The sequence below is a fragment of the Artemia sp. Qi Xiang Cuo genome, chromosome 6 (genome assembly GCF_049724085.1).
Source record: "Artemia sp. Qi Xiang Cuo chromosome 6, ASM4972408v1, whole genome shotgun sequence".
Classification (NCBI taxonomy): Eukaryota; Metazoa; Arthropoda; class Branchiopoda; order Anostraca; family Artemiidae; genus Artemia; species Artemia sp. Qi Xiang Cuo.
The window spans coordinates 69,757,170-69,775,544 of record NC_142799.1 but is presented as its reverse complement, the minus strand read 5'-3'; the positions used below and the strand labels follow the sequence as shown (position 1 = coordinate 69,775,544).

The 18,375-nt window shown below is 36.7% G+C and overlaps 1 protein-coding gene across 3 annotated transcripts in view; it reads left to right on the top strand.

Annotated features, from left to right (window-relative positions):
- RhoBTB (Rho-related BTB domain containing) overlaps positions 1–18,375 on the top strand; it is a 182,699-nt gene that overhangs the window by 111,969 nt on the left and 52,355 nt on the right. For all 3 annotated transcript variants that reach the window (XM_089091189.1, XM_089091190.1, XM_089091191.1), the window contains exon 9: positions 7,044–7,190. In XM_089091189.1, the coding sequence (XP_088947315.1) occupies positions 7,044–7,190 (147 nt within the window). The remainder of the gene's footprint in view (positions 1–7,043; positions 7,191–18,375) is intronic.

Genomic DNA, 18,375 nt, shown 5'->3' with positions numbered 1-18,375 from the left:
TAGTGCTGGCTAAGTAAAGAACGATGTTGGCAAAATGTATTATTATTATTTGGTTTCTTGGTCTTAGACCAGGGCACTTCGTATCGAAGGAGTTGTCGTAGAAACTTCGAAAATGGCCCATTCGATTAGATATTGGAGTGGCTTGTGCCATTTTTATTTTTCGAAAGTGAATAGAACGCAACTAACACCCTTCCATGCCCACTATATCCCCAAACACGTCCAATCAAAATTTTGATATAGCCATTTTGTTCAGCGTAGTTGATTTTCAGATAGAAATTATGTTTTTCAGGAGGACACTCCCCCACAGCCCTCAGGGCAAGGGTTGTAAGTTATGCCCTGGGGGCATATAAGTTTTTTTTTATAGAAAGCGTTGTCGTAGAAACTTCAAAAAAGGCTCATTCGATTGGAAATTCAAAGAGCTAGTGCCCTTTTTAATAGTCGAAAGTGATTGGAGGGCAACTAAACCCCCCCCTCTCCCGCCCACGTTTTCCCCAAACACATCCAATCAAAATTTTGAGATAGCCATATTGTTCAACGTAGTTGAAAGTTCTGGAAATTAGGTCTTTGAGGATGACAACCCTCCACAGCCCTCAGGGCAAGGGTGATTGGTTATGCCCTGGGGGCAGATAAGGTTTTTATAGAAAGCGTTGTTGTAGAAACTTCAAAATGGGCTCATTTGATTGGAAATTGAAACCTCTAGTGCCCTTTTTAAAAGTCGAAAGTGGTTGGAAGGCAACCAACACCCCTTCCACCCCCACCATTTATCCAAACACATTCAATCAAAATTTTGAGATAGCCATTTTGTTTAAAGTAGTTGAAAGGTCCGAAAATTATATCTAAGAGGATAACACTCCCCCCTAAGCCTTCAGAGGAAGGGTTACAATGTTTATCCTAAGTGAGTTTAACGTTTTTATTGAAAATTTTGACGCAGAAATTTGAAAAAAGGACTCATGCGCTTGTAAGTTCGAAGGACTAGTGCTCTTTTTAATTGGCGAAATTTATTTGAGGGCGATTACCCCCTCTCACGCCCACCTTTTCCCCAAACACATCCAATTAAAATTTTTAGATAGTCATTTGGTTCAGCGTAGTTTAAAGTTTTAGAAATTATATCTTTGTGGATGATAATCCTCTCAGAGCTATCGGGGTAAGGGTTGTAAGTTGTGCCCTGGGAGTATATAAGGTTTTTATAGATAGTGATATTGTAGAAACTCCAAAAAGGTCTCATTCGATTGGAAATTAGAAGGGCTTGTGCCCTTTTTAATAGTCGAAAGTGATTTTAGAATAACTAACACCCCTCTCACATCCACCATTTCCCCAAACACATCCAATCAAAATTATTTGTTTTTGAGGATTACACGCCCCCCCCCACAGCCCTCAGGGCAAGGGTTGTAAGTTATGCCCTATGGGAATATAGGTTTTTTTTTATAGAAAGCGTTGTCGTAGAAACTTCAAAAAGGAATCATTCGATTGAAAATTAAAACGGCTAGTGCCCTATTTAGTAGTCGAAAGGGATTGGAGTTCAAGTAACCCCCCTCTCACGCCCACCATTTCACAAGACAAATTCAGTAAAAATTTTTAAAAAACCACTTTGTTCAACAGAGATGAAAGTTCCGGACATTGTGGATTTAAAGATGACAACCCCCCCACAACCCTTAGTTCAAGGATTGTAGATATTGTCTTGGGGCATACTAGGTTTTTTATTGATATCGGTGTAGTAGAAACTTCAGAAAGGACTCATTTAATCGGAACTTCAAATGTTCAGTGCTATTTGTAATAGTCGAAAGAGTTTGGAGGGCAACTCACCCCCCTCTGACGCCCACCATTTCACCAAACACATCCAATCAAAATTTTGAGATGGCGAATTTCTTCAACGTAGTTGAAAGTTCTGGAAATTAGGTCTTTGATGATGACAGCCCCCCTATCCCTCAGGGCAAGGGTGTAAGTTGTGCCCTGGGGGCATATAAGGCTTTTGTTAAAGCGTTGTCGTAGAAATTTCAAAAGTGCTCATTCGATTAGAAATTGATAGGGCTAGTGCCTTTTTTAATAGTTGAGAGTGATTGGAGAGCAACTAACGCCCCTCTCATGCCCTTCAAAAAGAAACTTCAAAAAGGAATCATTCGATTGAAAATTGAAACGGCTAGTGCCCTTTTTAATAGTGGAAAAGTATTGAATTGCAAGTAACCCCCCTCTCACACCCACCACTTCCCGCAATACATCCGATAAAAATTTTGAGATAGCCGATTTGTTCGAAGTAATTAAAAAATCTGGAAATAAAAACTTTGAGAATGGCACCCCCCCCGGAGCCCTAAGGTCGATGATTGTTAGTTATGCCCTGGGGCATATAAGGTTTTTATAGAAAGCGGTGTCGTTCGTGTCACGCCCACCATTTCCCCAAACACATCCAATCAAAATTTTGAGATAGCCATTTTGGTCAACGTAGTTGAAAGTTCTGGAAATTAGGTCTTTGAGGATGACAACCCCCTCACAGCCCTCAGGGCAAGGGTTGTAATTTATGGCCTGGGGGTATACAAGATGTTTGTAGAAAGCGTTGTCTTAAAAGCTCAAAAAGGGCTTATTCTATTGGAAATTGAAAGCGCTAGTGCCCTTTTTAATAGTCGAAAGTAATTGGAAGGCTTGACATTTTTATAGTAAAGATCGATGTGGGTACAATGTAAATTTTTTTTTTTTAAGACCAGGGCACTTCGCATCGAAGGAGTTGTCTTGGGAACTTCGAAAAGGGCTCATTCGATTGAAAATAGAAAGGGCTAATGCCCTTTTTAATAGTCGAAAGTGATTGGAAGACAACTAGTCCCCTTCCCACGCCCACCCTCCCATTTGCCCATTATGTTTAAAAGCTAAATGTTGCCTTAAGATTAAGTCAAAATGCACTGTGTTAATGCTAATTCCCAATAAGGCATCCCAAGAACGACTGAGTGTATTATGTTCAAACTCTCGGGTCTACTTCTGCTCTTAAAATTTAACCAAATCAAAGTAGCGTAAGTGTATTTAAGCTATCAAAGAAAGTAAAAGGATTTTTTTTTGCGAAAGGTATCAAGTTTTCTGTTTCAGGTGAACTTGAGGAGGTATGAAACTAAATTAAATACTGCTGTTTGTGTCCAGATTTTAAAAGAGTGTATGTTGTTAAAAATTGCCGAAAATTTTTCTCCAGCATACAAATAGCAGGCCAAAGTATAAAGTCTTAAAAAAACGAAAAGATTTAAAGAATTATTTTCTTTTTCCCTGAAAAGATTATGTCAATATAAAACGAACAGAAGCTAATTTAAAAAATATTTTCCACAAAATAAGTTTTTCAAAGAAAAGTAAAGAACTCCATTAAACCAAAAATGCGCAAAAACATAATCAAATAATCTACGAAGCGTGGAACTACCACAAATCAGCATAAATAAATAAATGAAACCCAAAACGAACAGAAACTAGAATAAATAACCGAGTCAAACTCAAAACAAGCAGAAATTACCAGGAGTAGGACTCAAAACCCCTATGCCTTCCTAAGGCCAGAACATAATTTGCACTTTACTGAAAAAAATGCAAATAAATCTGCATCGTCAGTTTCACATACGTATATTGATATTTAGTAATCAAAATGTTAAATAATATTTGATTTACTATATTTATAAAAGTAAAAACATTTAATTTTTTGTCAGTACGATTTTTTTTTTTTTTTTAGTTAACACAATTTCTAGATACCTCGATATTCTTCTGTAATTTGCTAGTGGCCATATTCCTAGAAAGAATTGTTTTCTGACTTCAAATTGTCCAAATACTTTACCCCCCTTCCCTTATGTGCTGTACGAAATTCTTTCATTTGTCTTACTTTTTCTTTCCCGACTCGATTTTACATGTGGAGATATTCTGGGGGAAGTTTTCAGCGAGGTTGGAGTTGTCTGAAGGATTTTTCCGTGGGGGAGATTTCCCGCGGGAAATTTTTTCCCGCGTCAATAGGGAAATTTTTTCGCGGGGCAATTTCCTTCAAATCAGCCTTTAAACACATCTCTATGATGTTTCCCACACTAAGGCTGGATAAGAAAAGAATAACAATAGAGAAGAAGCAGGAGAATAAGAAAGGAGAAATATCACTTACTTAAAATAATTCTTGAAAAACCTAGTAACATTTTTCTTTACCCAATGCAGTTGAAATCTACTTCTCGAGAAATTTTCTGAGGGAGCAACTTTCCGCTGTGAGGGTGGGGGATTCCTGGGAAAAAATTTCCACCGGGGGTCTCTGACATGATTTGAAAAACGCTCAGAAATTAAAGTATTTTTCAAATGAAAGTATGCTAAGAAGAATTTTTCAGGTGAAATCATCCGCAAGAAGTTTTCCGGGGGCATTTTCAGCAACGATGGGATTGTCTGGGGAAATTTTTCAGAACGGGGAGTATTTTCAGTGGGGCAACTTTCTATGGAGAAATTTCCCTAGGGGGGGGGATTTTCCATGCAGGGGTATTTGGATTCCGCGGCATTATTTGAAAAACGACCAGAAATTAAATATAAATAAATAATTGTTTTCAACTAAAAGTAAGGAGCAGCATTAAAACTTAAAACAAACAAAAATTATTCTATATATAAGAGAGGCTGCCTCATTACCTCGCAATCTACGCTGAAGTTTGACTTTTTGCCCCAATTTCTTAAGAACGATTTCTGAAACATCAGGGGCGTTTAATTGAAATCAAATTCTTTTTTTTTACAGTACTTAAAAAACTATAGCTTTAAGTACGAGGAATAGAAGAGGGGCAACCCTCTTCATAAACGGAACGATCTCTGTTCGTTTTAATGTTACTTCTTCATTTTCGTTGATTTTTTTTTTTTTTAATAATCTCTATAATAAGAACTGTTCCTTCCCAGGCATAAGTTAACGAGCTTTTGCACCAAGAATGCTAATTAGATTCTACGTAAAAGGCATGTGAATAGTTCTTTCCGTGTTCCAAAAATAGTTACCAGATTGAATTCAAGGAAAACATTTTTTTTTTGTTCTGTTGATGCAGAAATCAGTCAATTTATATTCCAAAATTTGAAGAACAAAAAACAGTTAAACTATACAAGGAAACAATTAAAGTCGCTATAATTAGGTTAAAATGAAATATGGATCAATATTTAAAAAATGCGGTAAAATTCTAGGTGAGGGGCTTTTGTCTCTGTCGGACAGTGATTATGGGATCCCTCTCAGAAAAGAATCCAAAGCCTCAATGGTCACCTTGGAAGGTATTTTAAAGTATCTATGTCTGCCTCTTCCCCTTCCAAAGAGTCCTGACTTTCAATGACCTTTTGCAATCTTTGTGTTATAAAAGGGAAACCCCGATAATAGGATATACTCCTCAAATGAGGAGTAAGGAAATCTGTTTGAGCCTCACAAATTTGATTCGGCCAACCGTCTAGGGCTAAACGAAAAGCAGGCCGTCCGTGATTGGGGTGAGAGGATGTCATAAAGAAATATTTAAGGGACATGGGAACTTCCTGGGAGGGTGTAAAGAGGGAGGCTTTGAACAGATTGGGATGTGGGAGCGAGCGTCGCTGTGTTGGCCTCAGGCGGCTTGGTGCTGTGATGTGATTTTCAGTCAGTGGATAAAACAAAAAGACAAAAAAAGGCTTAGCACGGCTTAGCAGGGTGAGGACAACTAGCGGAATTCTTTGCCGAATAATAGAAATCATACTACTTGTTAGTAGTAGTAGCAGTAGTAGTAGTAGTAGTATTAGCAAAGATTTGAAAATCCATTTTTTAATTTAGGACAGAAAGCCTTGATATGGTTTAAGATGCTGCTGAAATAACAAGAATCGCATTCCCCAAGACTAGAACCAATGAAAAAGAAATTATAATCTCAAAATTGATGCATTTTTTTTTTTTGTCAAAATTTAGATAGATGTCCTGTCTAACCTGTCATCTAATGACAGGTCAAAAACCTGTCATCTATAAAATCTTCTAAGCCCTAGAAATAATATATATATATATATATATATATATATATATATATATATATATATATATATATATATATATATATATATATATATATATATATATATATATATATATATATAAACTCATTTAGGGGTGCCAATTAAGAAAATATAGGGGAGGGGGTCGATTTATTTTCGTGAATTTATTTTATATTATTTTTTTATTCTTTTTTGGGAAATACCCACAAATTGGAATATTCAACATCTAAGGGTGGGGGGGGGAATAATTGCCTCCTGACCTCCCACCCTTCTATAGGTGTTCCCAAATTCAAGCTTTCCAGTTTGTCACAAACATGGTTGGAATGTTGCTATTCTCACTTGTTTACTGAAAATTACGAGAAATTGTTACATCTTATGGTTGCAAATTATTATTTAACTCAAAAATAAGTTTTGAAAAAAAGTTTAAAACCATATCTTTTAATAGATGTTGGTATGTTTTTAGGTCTTTCTTGAACCAAGCAAATAATTGCGTGCAGTGAGTACCTATCCTAATATTTTATTTCGTTTCTACCTGATATGCAGTTCGCATGGTGCGGATGGGTGAGGTTCGCCTACCCCACGATGTGTGGTGTTGGGTCCCTCCCGAAATTAAAAGACGCGTGTGACAGATGGCAACACCAAGAAAATACATGGAGAAGGATGCTGCGCTTTTGAGATCGTCGCTCGAAGAACTTTGGTCAAAAGCACAGGAGAGATCGTCATGGAGAGGCACCGTTGTCGCCTTATGCGCCAGTCGGTGTGGGAAGGTCTAATTCTAAGTAATGCAGTTCATTTAGACTTTTTATAATCATGGCCAGTTCTAGTCGCAGTTAGCCCTGGCTATCTCTAAGGTAGCCCGGTACCGGGCTGCCTCTATATTGTATTGCAAGATGTTTACTTAATGTAGAAGAACGCCGTATGCACAAAAGAAGTAAAGATTGGTCCAAGTGATTTCACCCCAAGGAAGTTTAAAAATTTGGGTCTAAAATGCACTTTTGATGCATCACCCTCCTTAGCAAAATCTTCCCGATTCTTCCACTCGAGTCCACGCTACTTATTATTAATTTTTTTTTTCATTTCATTTCTTATAGTGTGAAGGACTGGATCACAGAGGCCGTCCAGCCACATCTCTGCAGACCATAATAACCATGACTTCACTAGTACCTCCTGGTGCGATGAAGCAATGTCTCCGTTTCCTTTATACTGGTCAAATTGATGTTTCCTTATGTCCAATCGAGGTAAGTAATTTTCCCGGGAGTATGTTTTTTCTCAAGACTAACAATCTAGATGTTTTATTCTGTTTTCTTCACTGACGTGAATACTGATTTCGGGAAAATGGAAGCTGATTACTGGAATACTCTTTACTCTGATTGCTGAAAACTCTGAGCACTCTTCACTCTGAATAGGAATAATCTTTATTAACGTGAATACTGATTCAGGAAAACGATGGCAGTTTTAAATTTGATTGGTTCCGTCTTGTCCGCTGTTCCCCCCAAATTGATATGCAAATAGCACAACCTCTGAAGAATTTAAAGAAGAAATACAGGTTGGCGCATAATTCCCTTTACAATTTTCAAAGTAAATATATTTGTTTCAATAAACTGGTTTCAATTATTTTTCATTAATAAACCCAAGTAGAATATCAATCTTTAATCTATGTAGTAAAAAAGAACGAATAAAGCGCACCATTACAAAATGATTTCTTATTTTTAAAATGGTAACTTTGTACTAAGGTATTACTATGGGCTATGTACTTACGACAAAAAAAAAAAAGAAAAGTAAAAAGACACAATACCAAACGAGGGTGATTTTCAGTCAGTGTATAAAACTAAAAGACAAAAAAAAAGGCTTAGCACGGCTTAGCAGGGTGAGGGAGTTCAACTTCTTGTGTTAGCTAATTATATTCTGTTAGTCCGCCGTGCTTATTCTTGTAGCCGGGAAATTATCGTCAAAAATGGTGCTACTGATATTAATGGGCTGTTTGAGGAACTATCGGATAAGCTGCCCAACAATTTTTTTCACTTCAGGGCCTTATCACTATCTTATCAGGCCTATACACTACAGTCGTCACAGTCTTTACGATAAGTGGTTAGTCTTTAAGTTACAGTCTTTGGTTACAGACAGCGGTAAGGACCGAAAATAAAAAAACGCATCTTTGGGCAGCTTATACTTTTTTTGTCACGTCGCTATTTTTCTCGATTTTTTATAATGGATGCAAAAAAAAAAAAAAGAATAAAAAAATAAATTGTATTTAGCTGTCGACCTAGCTCCTGGGGGCTTAATTGAAACTGGGACACCCTAGCCCGGGGCTCATAAATACAGGCGTAGGAGGAGGAAGGGCACGATGATTTACACCGCATACAGCCCACCGACCTATGGACACCTTCTAGCGGTTACAAACCCTCCCCCAGTAATGGGTCAAACTGCTTGGTGCTGCAGGCCACTGAAAGGGAGGATCCCTTTCTAGAGGGACAACTGTAAAGGGCAGATGAGCCAGAACCGTGGACAACAGCCTCTGCTAATGATAGAGAGGATTGGCATACCGTTATCATGACAAAAGTGCCACGAAACTTCTTCTCTTTCATATGAAATGTCAAAACGTAGAATAGGAACCTGTATCACCGCGTCCGGGTCAACCGACAGTCTGATATCTAGAGTTATAAATAGTAGAAATGATAATATTATTGATGATAATAACGATGATGATGATAATTATAATGTTTTATATACCTTGTCCGGAGCAACCGACGATTATTTAACCGATTTGACGACTCTCCAGTCAGAGAAGACACCAATATTTACCCCAAAGACATCACTTTCACTTGGAACCTTAAACATACGAACAACTGCAAAACCGTGAAAACAGGAATTAATTTTAAATGAAATCGACCGCTACCATTGGGATATTATAATATTATCAGAGACCCAATTCTCTTCCTCTAAATGGAATAGAAACCATAAACGGGAACACCCCCATCACCTCAGGACGAAGCGACGGTGTTAACCGTCAAGGTGTTGGCTTTCGCTAACATTTCCATCATCCAAGTTTATGCCCCCGGCTCTTCCCGGAGACAAGATGCTGAAGACTTCTACGCCCAGCTCCGACACACCCTAGACCAGGTGCCCAAGAAGGATATTCTGTTTGTCATTGGGGACTTCAACGCTATCGTCGGACAATCAAATGCAGGTTTCGAAGACGTAATGGGCAAGTTCGGACATGGGAGAGAAAACCTTAGGGAGGAAATGCTCACAGATTTCTGTCGTGATAACGAGCTTTTCTTTACCAACATAATGGTTCGACATAAAGAACGCGGAATGTCACATGGAGATCCCCAGACGGCCGAACCTCAAATATGATTGACCTCATACTGTTCCGCAAACGTTGGAAGTCGTCAGTGCTGAATAGAGTATCTTTGGCCGGTGTTAATTTGGCTCTGACCATGTTCTAGTCATCTCAGAACTCCGTATGCGCCTCTGAAAACCCTAGACATCCAAGAAAACTAACCCAAAATACTGTGCTGATCTGCTAAAAAACATCAAAACAAGAAACAAATATAAAACCGCTCTCTCGAATAAGCTGTCAAGCATCCAACTCTCGGGAATCCCAACCACTGAGGAGATCGACCGTCTGGTTGATGAAACCGCATCAATCATCAGAAAAACGGTTAATGAGGTCTTAGGAGTACAGTCCTGCTCTGATAAGCCCTGGGTCACACCCGAAATCATCGATATTTGTGCTGAAAAATATATTCACGCCAACAAACAAGACCGACAAAGCCAGGATGAATATAAGAGGTTAAAACGTCTAGTAGAGAAAAAATACGGCAGGCTCTGAGTCAATACGTCAACGACAAGTGCCATGAATGCGAAGACGCCTTAAAAAAATAACAGCCACTACATGTACAAAAAATTACAGGAACTGTCTAAAAAGAAACCCGTGGCAGCAACAACGCTGTTAGATAAACGTTAACCACTTATCACTAAATCTGAGTAGGGGCAAGAACGCTGGAAGGATTACTTTTGGCAGAAACTAAAACACATAATAGCACCAGAACCATTTATACTACTGGCCTTTTATCTACCTGAGCATCCAGTAGATCCAAGTCCACCACCATTGCGAGAAGAGGTAGTTGCAGCTATAGAATCTCCGAAAACAAATAAAGCTCCTGGCCCAGATGGCATACAGTCAGAGCTGATTAAGTCGGGCCCAGAAGAACAAATAGACATCTACCATAAAGTCACAGTAGGCATCTGGGAAACAGACCAGCGAAAGCCATGATTGTCCCCCTTTACAAAAAGGGCGAAAAAGGGGACTGTAATAACTACAGACCATTTAGCATGACCAGCCAACCGGCAAAGATCCTCACGAAAATACTGCTTGACCTACTCAAATCCCTGACAAACTCACTTTAGAGGAATGTCAGGCCGGCTTCCGAAGAGATCAATCAAAAATAGATCATATACTTTGCACCCGGCAACTGATGGTGAAAAACATAGAAATTGCGAAGAATGGCTCTTATTTTTTATTGACTGTAAACAGGCCTTCGATTTAATATGGCGCAATGGGATTTGGCACATACTTCTGCATTATGGACTCCCCAAAAACATGGTAACTTTGATCAGAGATATGTATTTGAACTTCTGTAGCCAGGCTCAGACGCCTGAGGGATTGATAGAAAAAATCTAGACGTCAGCAAGTGTTCTTCATGGTTACCTCCTATCCCTTCATCTATTTAATCTGTTTCTAATTGCAGCTTTATCACTTGCTAAAACCACAGACTGTGCATCCATTGGAGGGAAACTTGTCGTCAAATTAGCGTAAGCAGACGACATCATGACTATAAACTGTCATGAACAATGCCTCCAAACAGAAACAAACAAGATAGTGTCAGCAACCAACGTTGTCTTAAGGATAACAATCACAGCGAAAACAAAATTAGAGCGGGCATTTAGAAACTTTACCCCTAAAGCCATGTACATAATCGTAGAAGGACATCAATTTGAAAATGCAGAACCTTTTGTCTACCTCGGCAGTCTTTTAACCTCTAACAGCGATGGCTCAAAATCGATTAGATGTAGACTGGGCCTTGCAACCAGCAGCTTCAAGGGCGTATCATCAATTTGGAAAAGTAAATTACAATCAAAATCATTGAAGGTCCGGTTCTTTAACTTTCTCATAATCCCCATTGCTATGTATACAAGTGAAATGTGGTCAATTAAAGCTAATGATGAACGTCGAAAATCCATATTTGAAACAAAACGCTTTCGTCGCGTAGTAGGGATTACCTACATTGATCGAGTAGCCAATGAAGACTCCCGTAACTCCTTCATTGCGCATACACTATCATGAACAGAATCAGAAACCACCTATTCCGCTGGTTCGGTCATATTTAACAATTGTCATCAAGTCAACTCCCCAAAACCACGTTTGAAAGAACATGTACATGGCACACAATCTCGAGACTAACCTGGCAAGAGATGGTATGACAACTTATATGACAAGATCCTCCCCCATCTTCTACGTCTAGCACCAGACAGAACCGAACATCCTCGCCATATCCAAGGAGTAGAGAGAAGAGAAGAAGCCCCAAAACAGCCACAAAGGCATGATGGGATATAAGTCAAGTAAGTCAAGTTGTCGACCCGTCCATTCAATCTTGAGGAAATTTTTTCCTGAAATTGATTTGACTTTTTTTGCTTTCACAAGTTTTAAGTTTTCAAACATTAATAAGTTTTTCATTAAAATTATTACTTTTTCATAAAGCTATTCAGATATATGTGTTCTTGCACCTTCATTTAGTAATATCTAAGAAATCCCTGTCGTTATTCAAAAGTGTTTGTCAGATTTCTCGAAAAGGTCCATCATTCAGGAAGAGCTTTTTATGCAAAAGTTTGAATAATATGCCGTTGGATCTCAAGTCTGTAAATGAAGTCTGTGTTTGAATTATGGCTGGTTCTTATTTTCTACAAAAAAAAAAGAGTTTATTCTTAGATATAATGTGTAAAAAGTTGAGCTTTTTCGGAGACATAAAGTAGAGATTGCAGTTATTGAAATTTGAATCTTAGTACTTATATATATATATATATATATATATATATATATATATATATATATATATATATATATATATATATATATATATATATATATATATATATATATATATATATATATATATATATATATATATATATATATATATATATATATATATATATATATATATATATATATATATATATATATATATATATATATATATATATATATATATATATATATATATATATATATATATATATATATATATATATATATATATATATATATATATATATATATATTTATAAAATTATTATACATATAAAATAAAGAAAAGATAGGTATAGTGTGTCCCTAACGCTTTACAATTAAAACAATCTATTGCAAATACTTTAACCTGCTTTATTTATTTAATCGGTGTTTATAAAAGCTATCTTTAAGTGTAGGTTCTGACTAAAATCACGTGCTCGGCCCCCGGGCGGTGCTCCTTAGGATCTAACATTGGGGTTGGAGTTTGCTAATTTTGGGACTGATACGCATCTGAAGTCGGAATATTAGCATGCTCATTCGTGAACAATAGGAAATCCAGTGAATTGGATTTGTAATTTTTTCTAATTTGGTCCGGAGGACTGGGTCCTCTGGGAAATTTGATAATTTTTTAATTTGGTCGTAAGGGGTAGCTCCCCAGGGAAATTGTTTCCTGCATTTTTCGTTTGTTAGAGCAACCAGGGATGCTTTGTAGCAAACATAAATGTTTTATTCTTATGACATTACATTTTTAGTTCTTAGGAGAACCAATTAAGGTTTGTTATCAGTTTTTTTCCATCTATATTATTGAATTGTTTTCCTAGTAAAACGGCTTTTGAAAGTAATAACCCCATTGGTACATATCTGATTTACTATCATGCTGTCTACACCTTAGTTAATAAAATTTGGCAAGCTGTTGTCCCCGACTTCAGATCCATAGAGACCCACTCGATTACCGAAGCACCGACTTTAGTTTCACTGTTAACTATATTTAGTGAACCTCTATATGGATACCTTTAGACGTACAAAACACATCCCAACGGCAATCAACTTCTTGCCATTCGCTGTAGAATGTCCCATACCTTTGTTTGATGCGTGACAGCTTTTACATAACCTAATAGTGTCCAAAGGTCATGATATCTGGCGAACATGGTGGTCATAAGTCCAAATTTTAAAAGGTAATCCGATAAAACACTTAAAATCAATTATTAATTACATTTGTTCCAATCATAAATGTTTTCAGTAAAGCACTATAAAACTTAAGCATACAGAGAGGGGGCTGACACGTGGAATAATTTATGCTCTAAGTAGCTCATTCGATTGGTAATCAGAAGCTCTACTGCCCTTTTTAAGAGTAAAAGTGATCAGAGGGCAGCTACCCCCACTCCCACACGTTGTATTTTCCCAAAATGCATCTGATAGAAATTTTGAGATAATTTCTTTTCCTTCTAATTTTGATATTAATTGCATCCCTTCTGATCTCCTTTTCGTGAAAAATTTGTTATTTAGGAACTGACGAATACAGTCCCAAATCGGATGGCATACCATCTTGCTCAAAAACAATGGTCAACTGTAAATGAATTATTCGTAGTGGCACTTATTCGGTCAGGAGGTGGAGCATCTTCAGTAGCTGTTTCTTTGTTGAACAAATCGAACTAATTATCTAATTACGCCCAATTCCCCATTAGACATTCCCTGCAATATTTTGGTGTAGCCACCTGGTCACATGGGGGTGTTCTGATTCCCATATTTTCACATTGTATCTTTGCAATTTACATGAAACGTGGAAAGTTGCCTCATCGTTAGTAGAAACTTGAGAACTGGTTCGTCCTCAGTAATGCTTTCCAGCATATTGAGTACCAATATTTTGTCGTTTTTGGCTTTCTTTAGCTGAAGTGTTTGTAACAGCTGCACTTTCCGAATTTAAATATAAACAAGAACATGAGAAAACGATTGTTAAAGTAAAATAGATATGGTGAAACATCTCATCACTGTGTTTGTAATATTTCTTTTTTGAAGACTAAAGAAATTTTGTGGACATCCAGCAAATACTTAAATATATATGTTGGTTTTGTGCCTAAGTATCACCGTCATCATATTTTATATCTTTAAACGAGTAATAATCCTATATATGTAAATATTTTTCTCAAAGATCCTTTTTCTTAAATATCCTTCTTCTGAAAATTAGCCCAACTAACATCATCAGGTATGAAAAATCTAAGTATGTCACGACTTTGGGAAATTTGTTTCCCGCTACCAGTGCCCTCAATATATTTCTTTTTAATCTGTTAGATGCAATTAGAGACCAAAAAGCCGGAAAAACTGCCAACATGAAGATTGACAGTAGGACAAGGGTGAGTGAATATCAATCACGTCACTACTACTCTTAAACGTTCCGCACAAGTTGGTGGAACAGGTCTATTGAACTTCAAAGTATAATCACCTACGGAACAAGTACTGACAAAACTCTCCAAAAGTGACCCCGCGTACCTCAGCGCCTCTAGACGCAAAATGTTGTACTTCTTAATCGCTCCGAGCCAAAGTACTTTGTTCCGGCCAATAATTATACTAGAGTGTGATTCAGGCGACGAGTGACCGGGGTGAATTGTGTAACTACACAATTTAGTTGCCAGGTTCGCATAGGTATACAAAGGGTCACTTTTTTTGTGTGGAGAGGATAGGTTTTGTCAGTACTTGTTCCGTAGGTGATTATACTTTGATTGAACTTAGAGAGTGATCCTAGCAAGATATTCACCTAAAAATATGTTGTTCTGGACTGGGTTGTTAGTAAAGCAAGTTAGTTTTCATTTGTTTAGTCCGGGGGAAACAATTTACGAATTGACCAGGTAAAAAATAAAATTAATATCAATACAAGTAAATCTAGAAGCATTACGCTTTTTCTTTTTTTTTGTGAATCAGGGCGTGGGGGGGATTACATTTCCTCGGGGGAATTTTCCATGGGGGTGGGAATACCCCAGATAAAGTTTTTGTGTCTAAAATTTGCTTCACCGAGCAATGCTTGATCCCCTGGTATTTTAAATTAAAGCATTCTTAACAATAAAAATGTGGGATTTTTTTTTTTTTTTGAAAACCTCGATTTTATCTTGTTTTTCCATCATTTTTCACTTATCTAATCGTGAAATAGCGCAGGAAATATGATTATTGATGATTTGATGGCTTTAAAAAACTTTTTTCGTAGTTATACCCCCCCCCCCCCCCAAAAGAAAACGGCTTGACTTATTTTTTTAAATGTATGATGTTTTTTCCAGAGAATAAATGTTTTTTTTTCCAGACAATAAATTAAGATCTCGTAAAGCATAAGAAGTTTGAATACAAAATATTTGACCTTACATCGCTTTGTGATGCTGTTGTATTGTGTCTATATAATGTTTTATAACTATTGTTACACTTTATTATTGTATTTTATGGTGTATTGTGATGTTATCAATTGTTATATTCATCCTAACGTGAACATGAAGCTACAAGGGGAAAACAATCTCAAAGATTTAGATGTTTCATCTTCGAAAAAGTTTGGGAAAAATTTGTTAAATGCATGCAATTCTGTATTTGAACCTTTCTTTTCGGGCCTGAAAGCTTCAAAGGACCTAAAACTCCTTCTTTTTTTGCATTCTCCCCCCCCCCCCCAAAAAAAAAGAAATCGGTCTTTTTAGTACTTAGACTGTGTCGCTACTGTAGAAGATCATTTGAAGCATCTGACTCACTTTTTTCCTCTCATACCTTTTATAATAAAGTTCTCTTCGCTAAGGCCCAGGTTTACAAATTTAGAACTGTCTAAAATTTTGATAAAGAGCTGTCAATTTACTCCAAATAGAGACTTCGAAATATATAATAATGAGACTAAAAGGCTGTTAACATGTTTAGTAAAGACTGTCACACGCAGGGGATGAGAAGAGGAGGCTCGGAATTAGAATCGGTTCAAGGTTTAATTGAAAGGAAATAGGAATATTTAATTACTATTGAAGGAAAATCGATTAAAACCCTGTGTAGGTTTTTTTTTCAAATAATTGAAGAGCCTTCATGGGAATTTTTATATACCCTTTTCTTAGTGCTATCTATGTAGCTTTTTTACATTACATTATTTTTGTCTTTCATTTTCTCGTTTGCTTTGTCTGTGCTTTTTTAGTGCATTCACGTGTGTAACACCTACCCAATAATGACCCATTCACGATAGGATTTTACTAATATCAAGATTTAGCTAGCGCTAATTTGAGTAAATCAGATTTTTAGTAGAATTTTCTGATTGGCAGAAAATATCTATGAAAAATTATAACTGGCTTAAATTTGTGGTAGCTAATTCTTGGTGTTAGCAAAATTTTATGGTGAATGGGGCATAAGCCGATCAGTCAGGTTTGAAAACAGGAGGTTGAAGCCAATATTTCTCTGTAGAGTACTTTTACAGTCAGAGTCCAGTTCATTTCCGACCATCTCAAGAAAGTATGCTCTGTTTTGTCCCTTGGCTGGGGAATCATGTTGAACCTTTCAGGATTTTCTTTTGGTAGGGGGGAAGGAGTTTCATAATTTTTTGTTTTGAGGTGGGTAAAAAGTTAAAGAATACGACATTGGAACTTACAATCCCTACCAGCGGTGCTAATATCCATTTCACGTGCTTTCGGACTGTGCTTTCGGACACTTCCTGTTTACCTTCTCTAGATTTCTCCAGGCGCCCATTGAGAGCTGGGTTAACTCTGGCTGAGCTTAGAGTCATGCCACTGACCTCTGTTCGGAACCATGTTACCAGCAACACTGGGACTCAAACCTCAGGACGCAGTCCGCACGGACAAAGGATTTCAAGTCTAGCGTGCCAACCACTTGGCTAGGACGGTTCTTTTGAGTAGGGGGGGGGGTGGGATATTTCATCTCTGTTTCTCACAAAAGAGATTATGCTACGTGGTTTATGCCTTTTGTCCGAGATATTATTTAATTAGTTCGTTAATGCATGGTACTTTTTATTGATGCGTTTTTATCCATATTTTACAAGAAAAATGCAGATTACATAATTTTGTAAGCTTTAAAAAACATAATCGTAATTATTGCCATAATCGTAATTATGAATCGTAATCGTAATTATATTTTCATTCTATCCTGATCTGGTCTTGGTCTTCTTCTTTTCACTTCAATCTTTTTTTTTTTTTTTTTTTTTTTTTTTTTTTTTTTTTTTTTTTTTTTTTTAGTTACATACTTTTGTAAGCTTTAAGGAACATAATCGTAATTATAGCCATAATCATAATTATGAATCGTAATCGTAATTATAATTTCATTCTATCCTTTTCTGGTCTTCTTCATTTCTCTTCAGTTTAGTTTTTTTTTATGTTTTCCGTGAGAGCACTGTACAGTCAAGTTCTTTTGAAGATGTCCTATTTTTTTCTGTCATCTTGACATGAGTACAAATTATAACTGTTTGACTTTATCTTTCTTTTCTGAAAAAGAAAGAAAAAAAAAACCAGTAAGGACTGAATATTATCCTCAGGAGAAGATATACAACAGTGAAAAAAAAAATTGTCATCCGGAATCAAACTGAATTATAAATTTTGTGTACACTTTTTTGTTTAAATTTTTCCTTTTTAACAACCAGAACATAATTGGGGATGGAAGTTAACTTTGAAAATGGGTTCTATTTAGCTTTAATTTAGTGCTAGTTTATTGTCTGTTTCTAAGAGGATTTTTCATTAGTAGATTTTTTCCTTAGAGAAGATTGTGAAAATATGGTGTCAGAAAAATTAGGTCGGTTTTCTGGATAAATTATCTTTGATATTGCATGTTTACAAATATACGAAAATATCTTTGAATCAGGAATAAGCAAATAGTCTTCATCCATAACTGCAGTAAGTCAAAAAAGAGGTAAGCTAGAAGGTGATCCAGAGTTTTTTACGGAAGGGGAGGGGAGGTTCATAATTTTTTTTAAAAACTCATCAAAAAGTTTTTTATTTGCAGTTTTGTTACTGTTTGACGAGTCGGGCAAAACTTTCAGGGGGGGTCTAACCCGGTATTCCCTGGATTTGACCTTGGTAAGCTAGTGCCACCCCTTCATAATAGTTAGTGGCAAATAATGCTAAATCTCGATGAGGTTTCGAGGGGGGGTTCAGTTAATTTTGGAGGGGATCCAACTGCACAAGATGATTTTTTGTACGAAAAAAGCTTTTCTCATAATGTTTCACATTAGAGGGATATTTGAAATACACTAAGCCCTTTTAATGTCCTCGCCATTGACTTGAGCGCTAAAAAATATTGATTTTTATCCTGGCCCTCTGACAAAAAAAATTTGGTTGCCCTAAAATTTCTATGGCCTATATCAGTGTCTCATCGTAGATTTAGTATCTGATATACACTAAAAT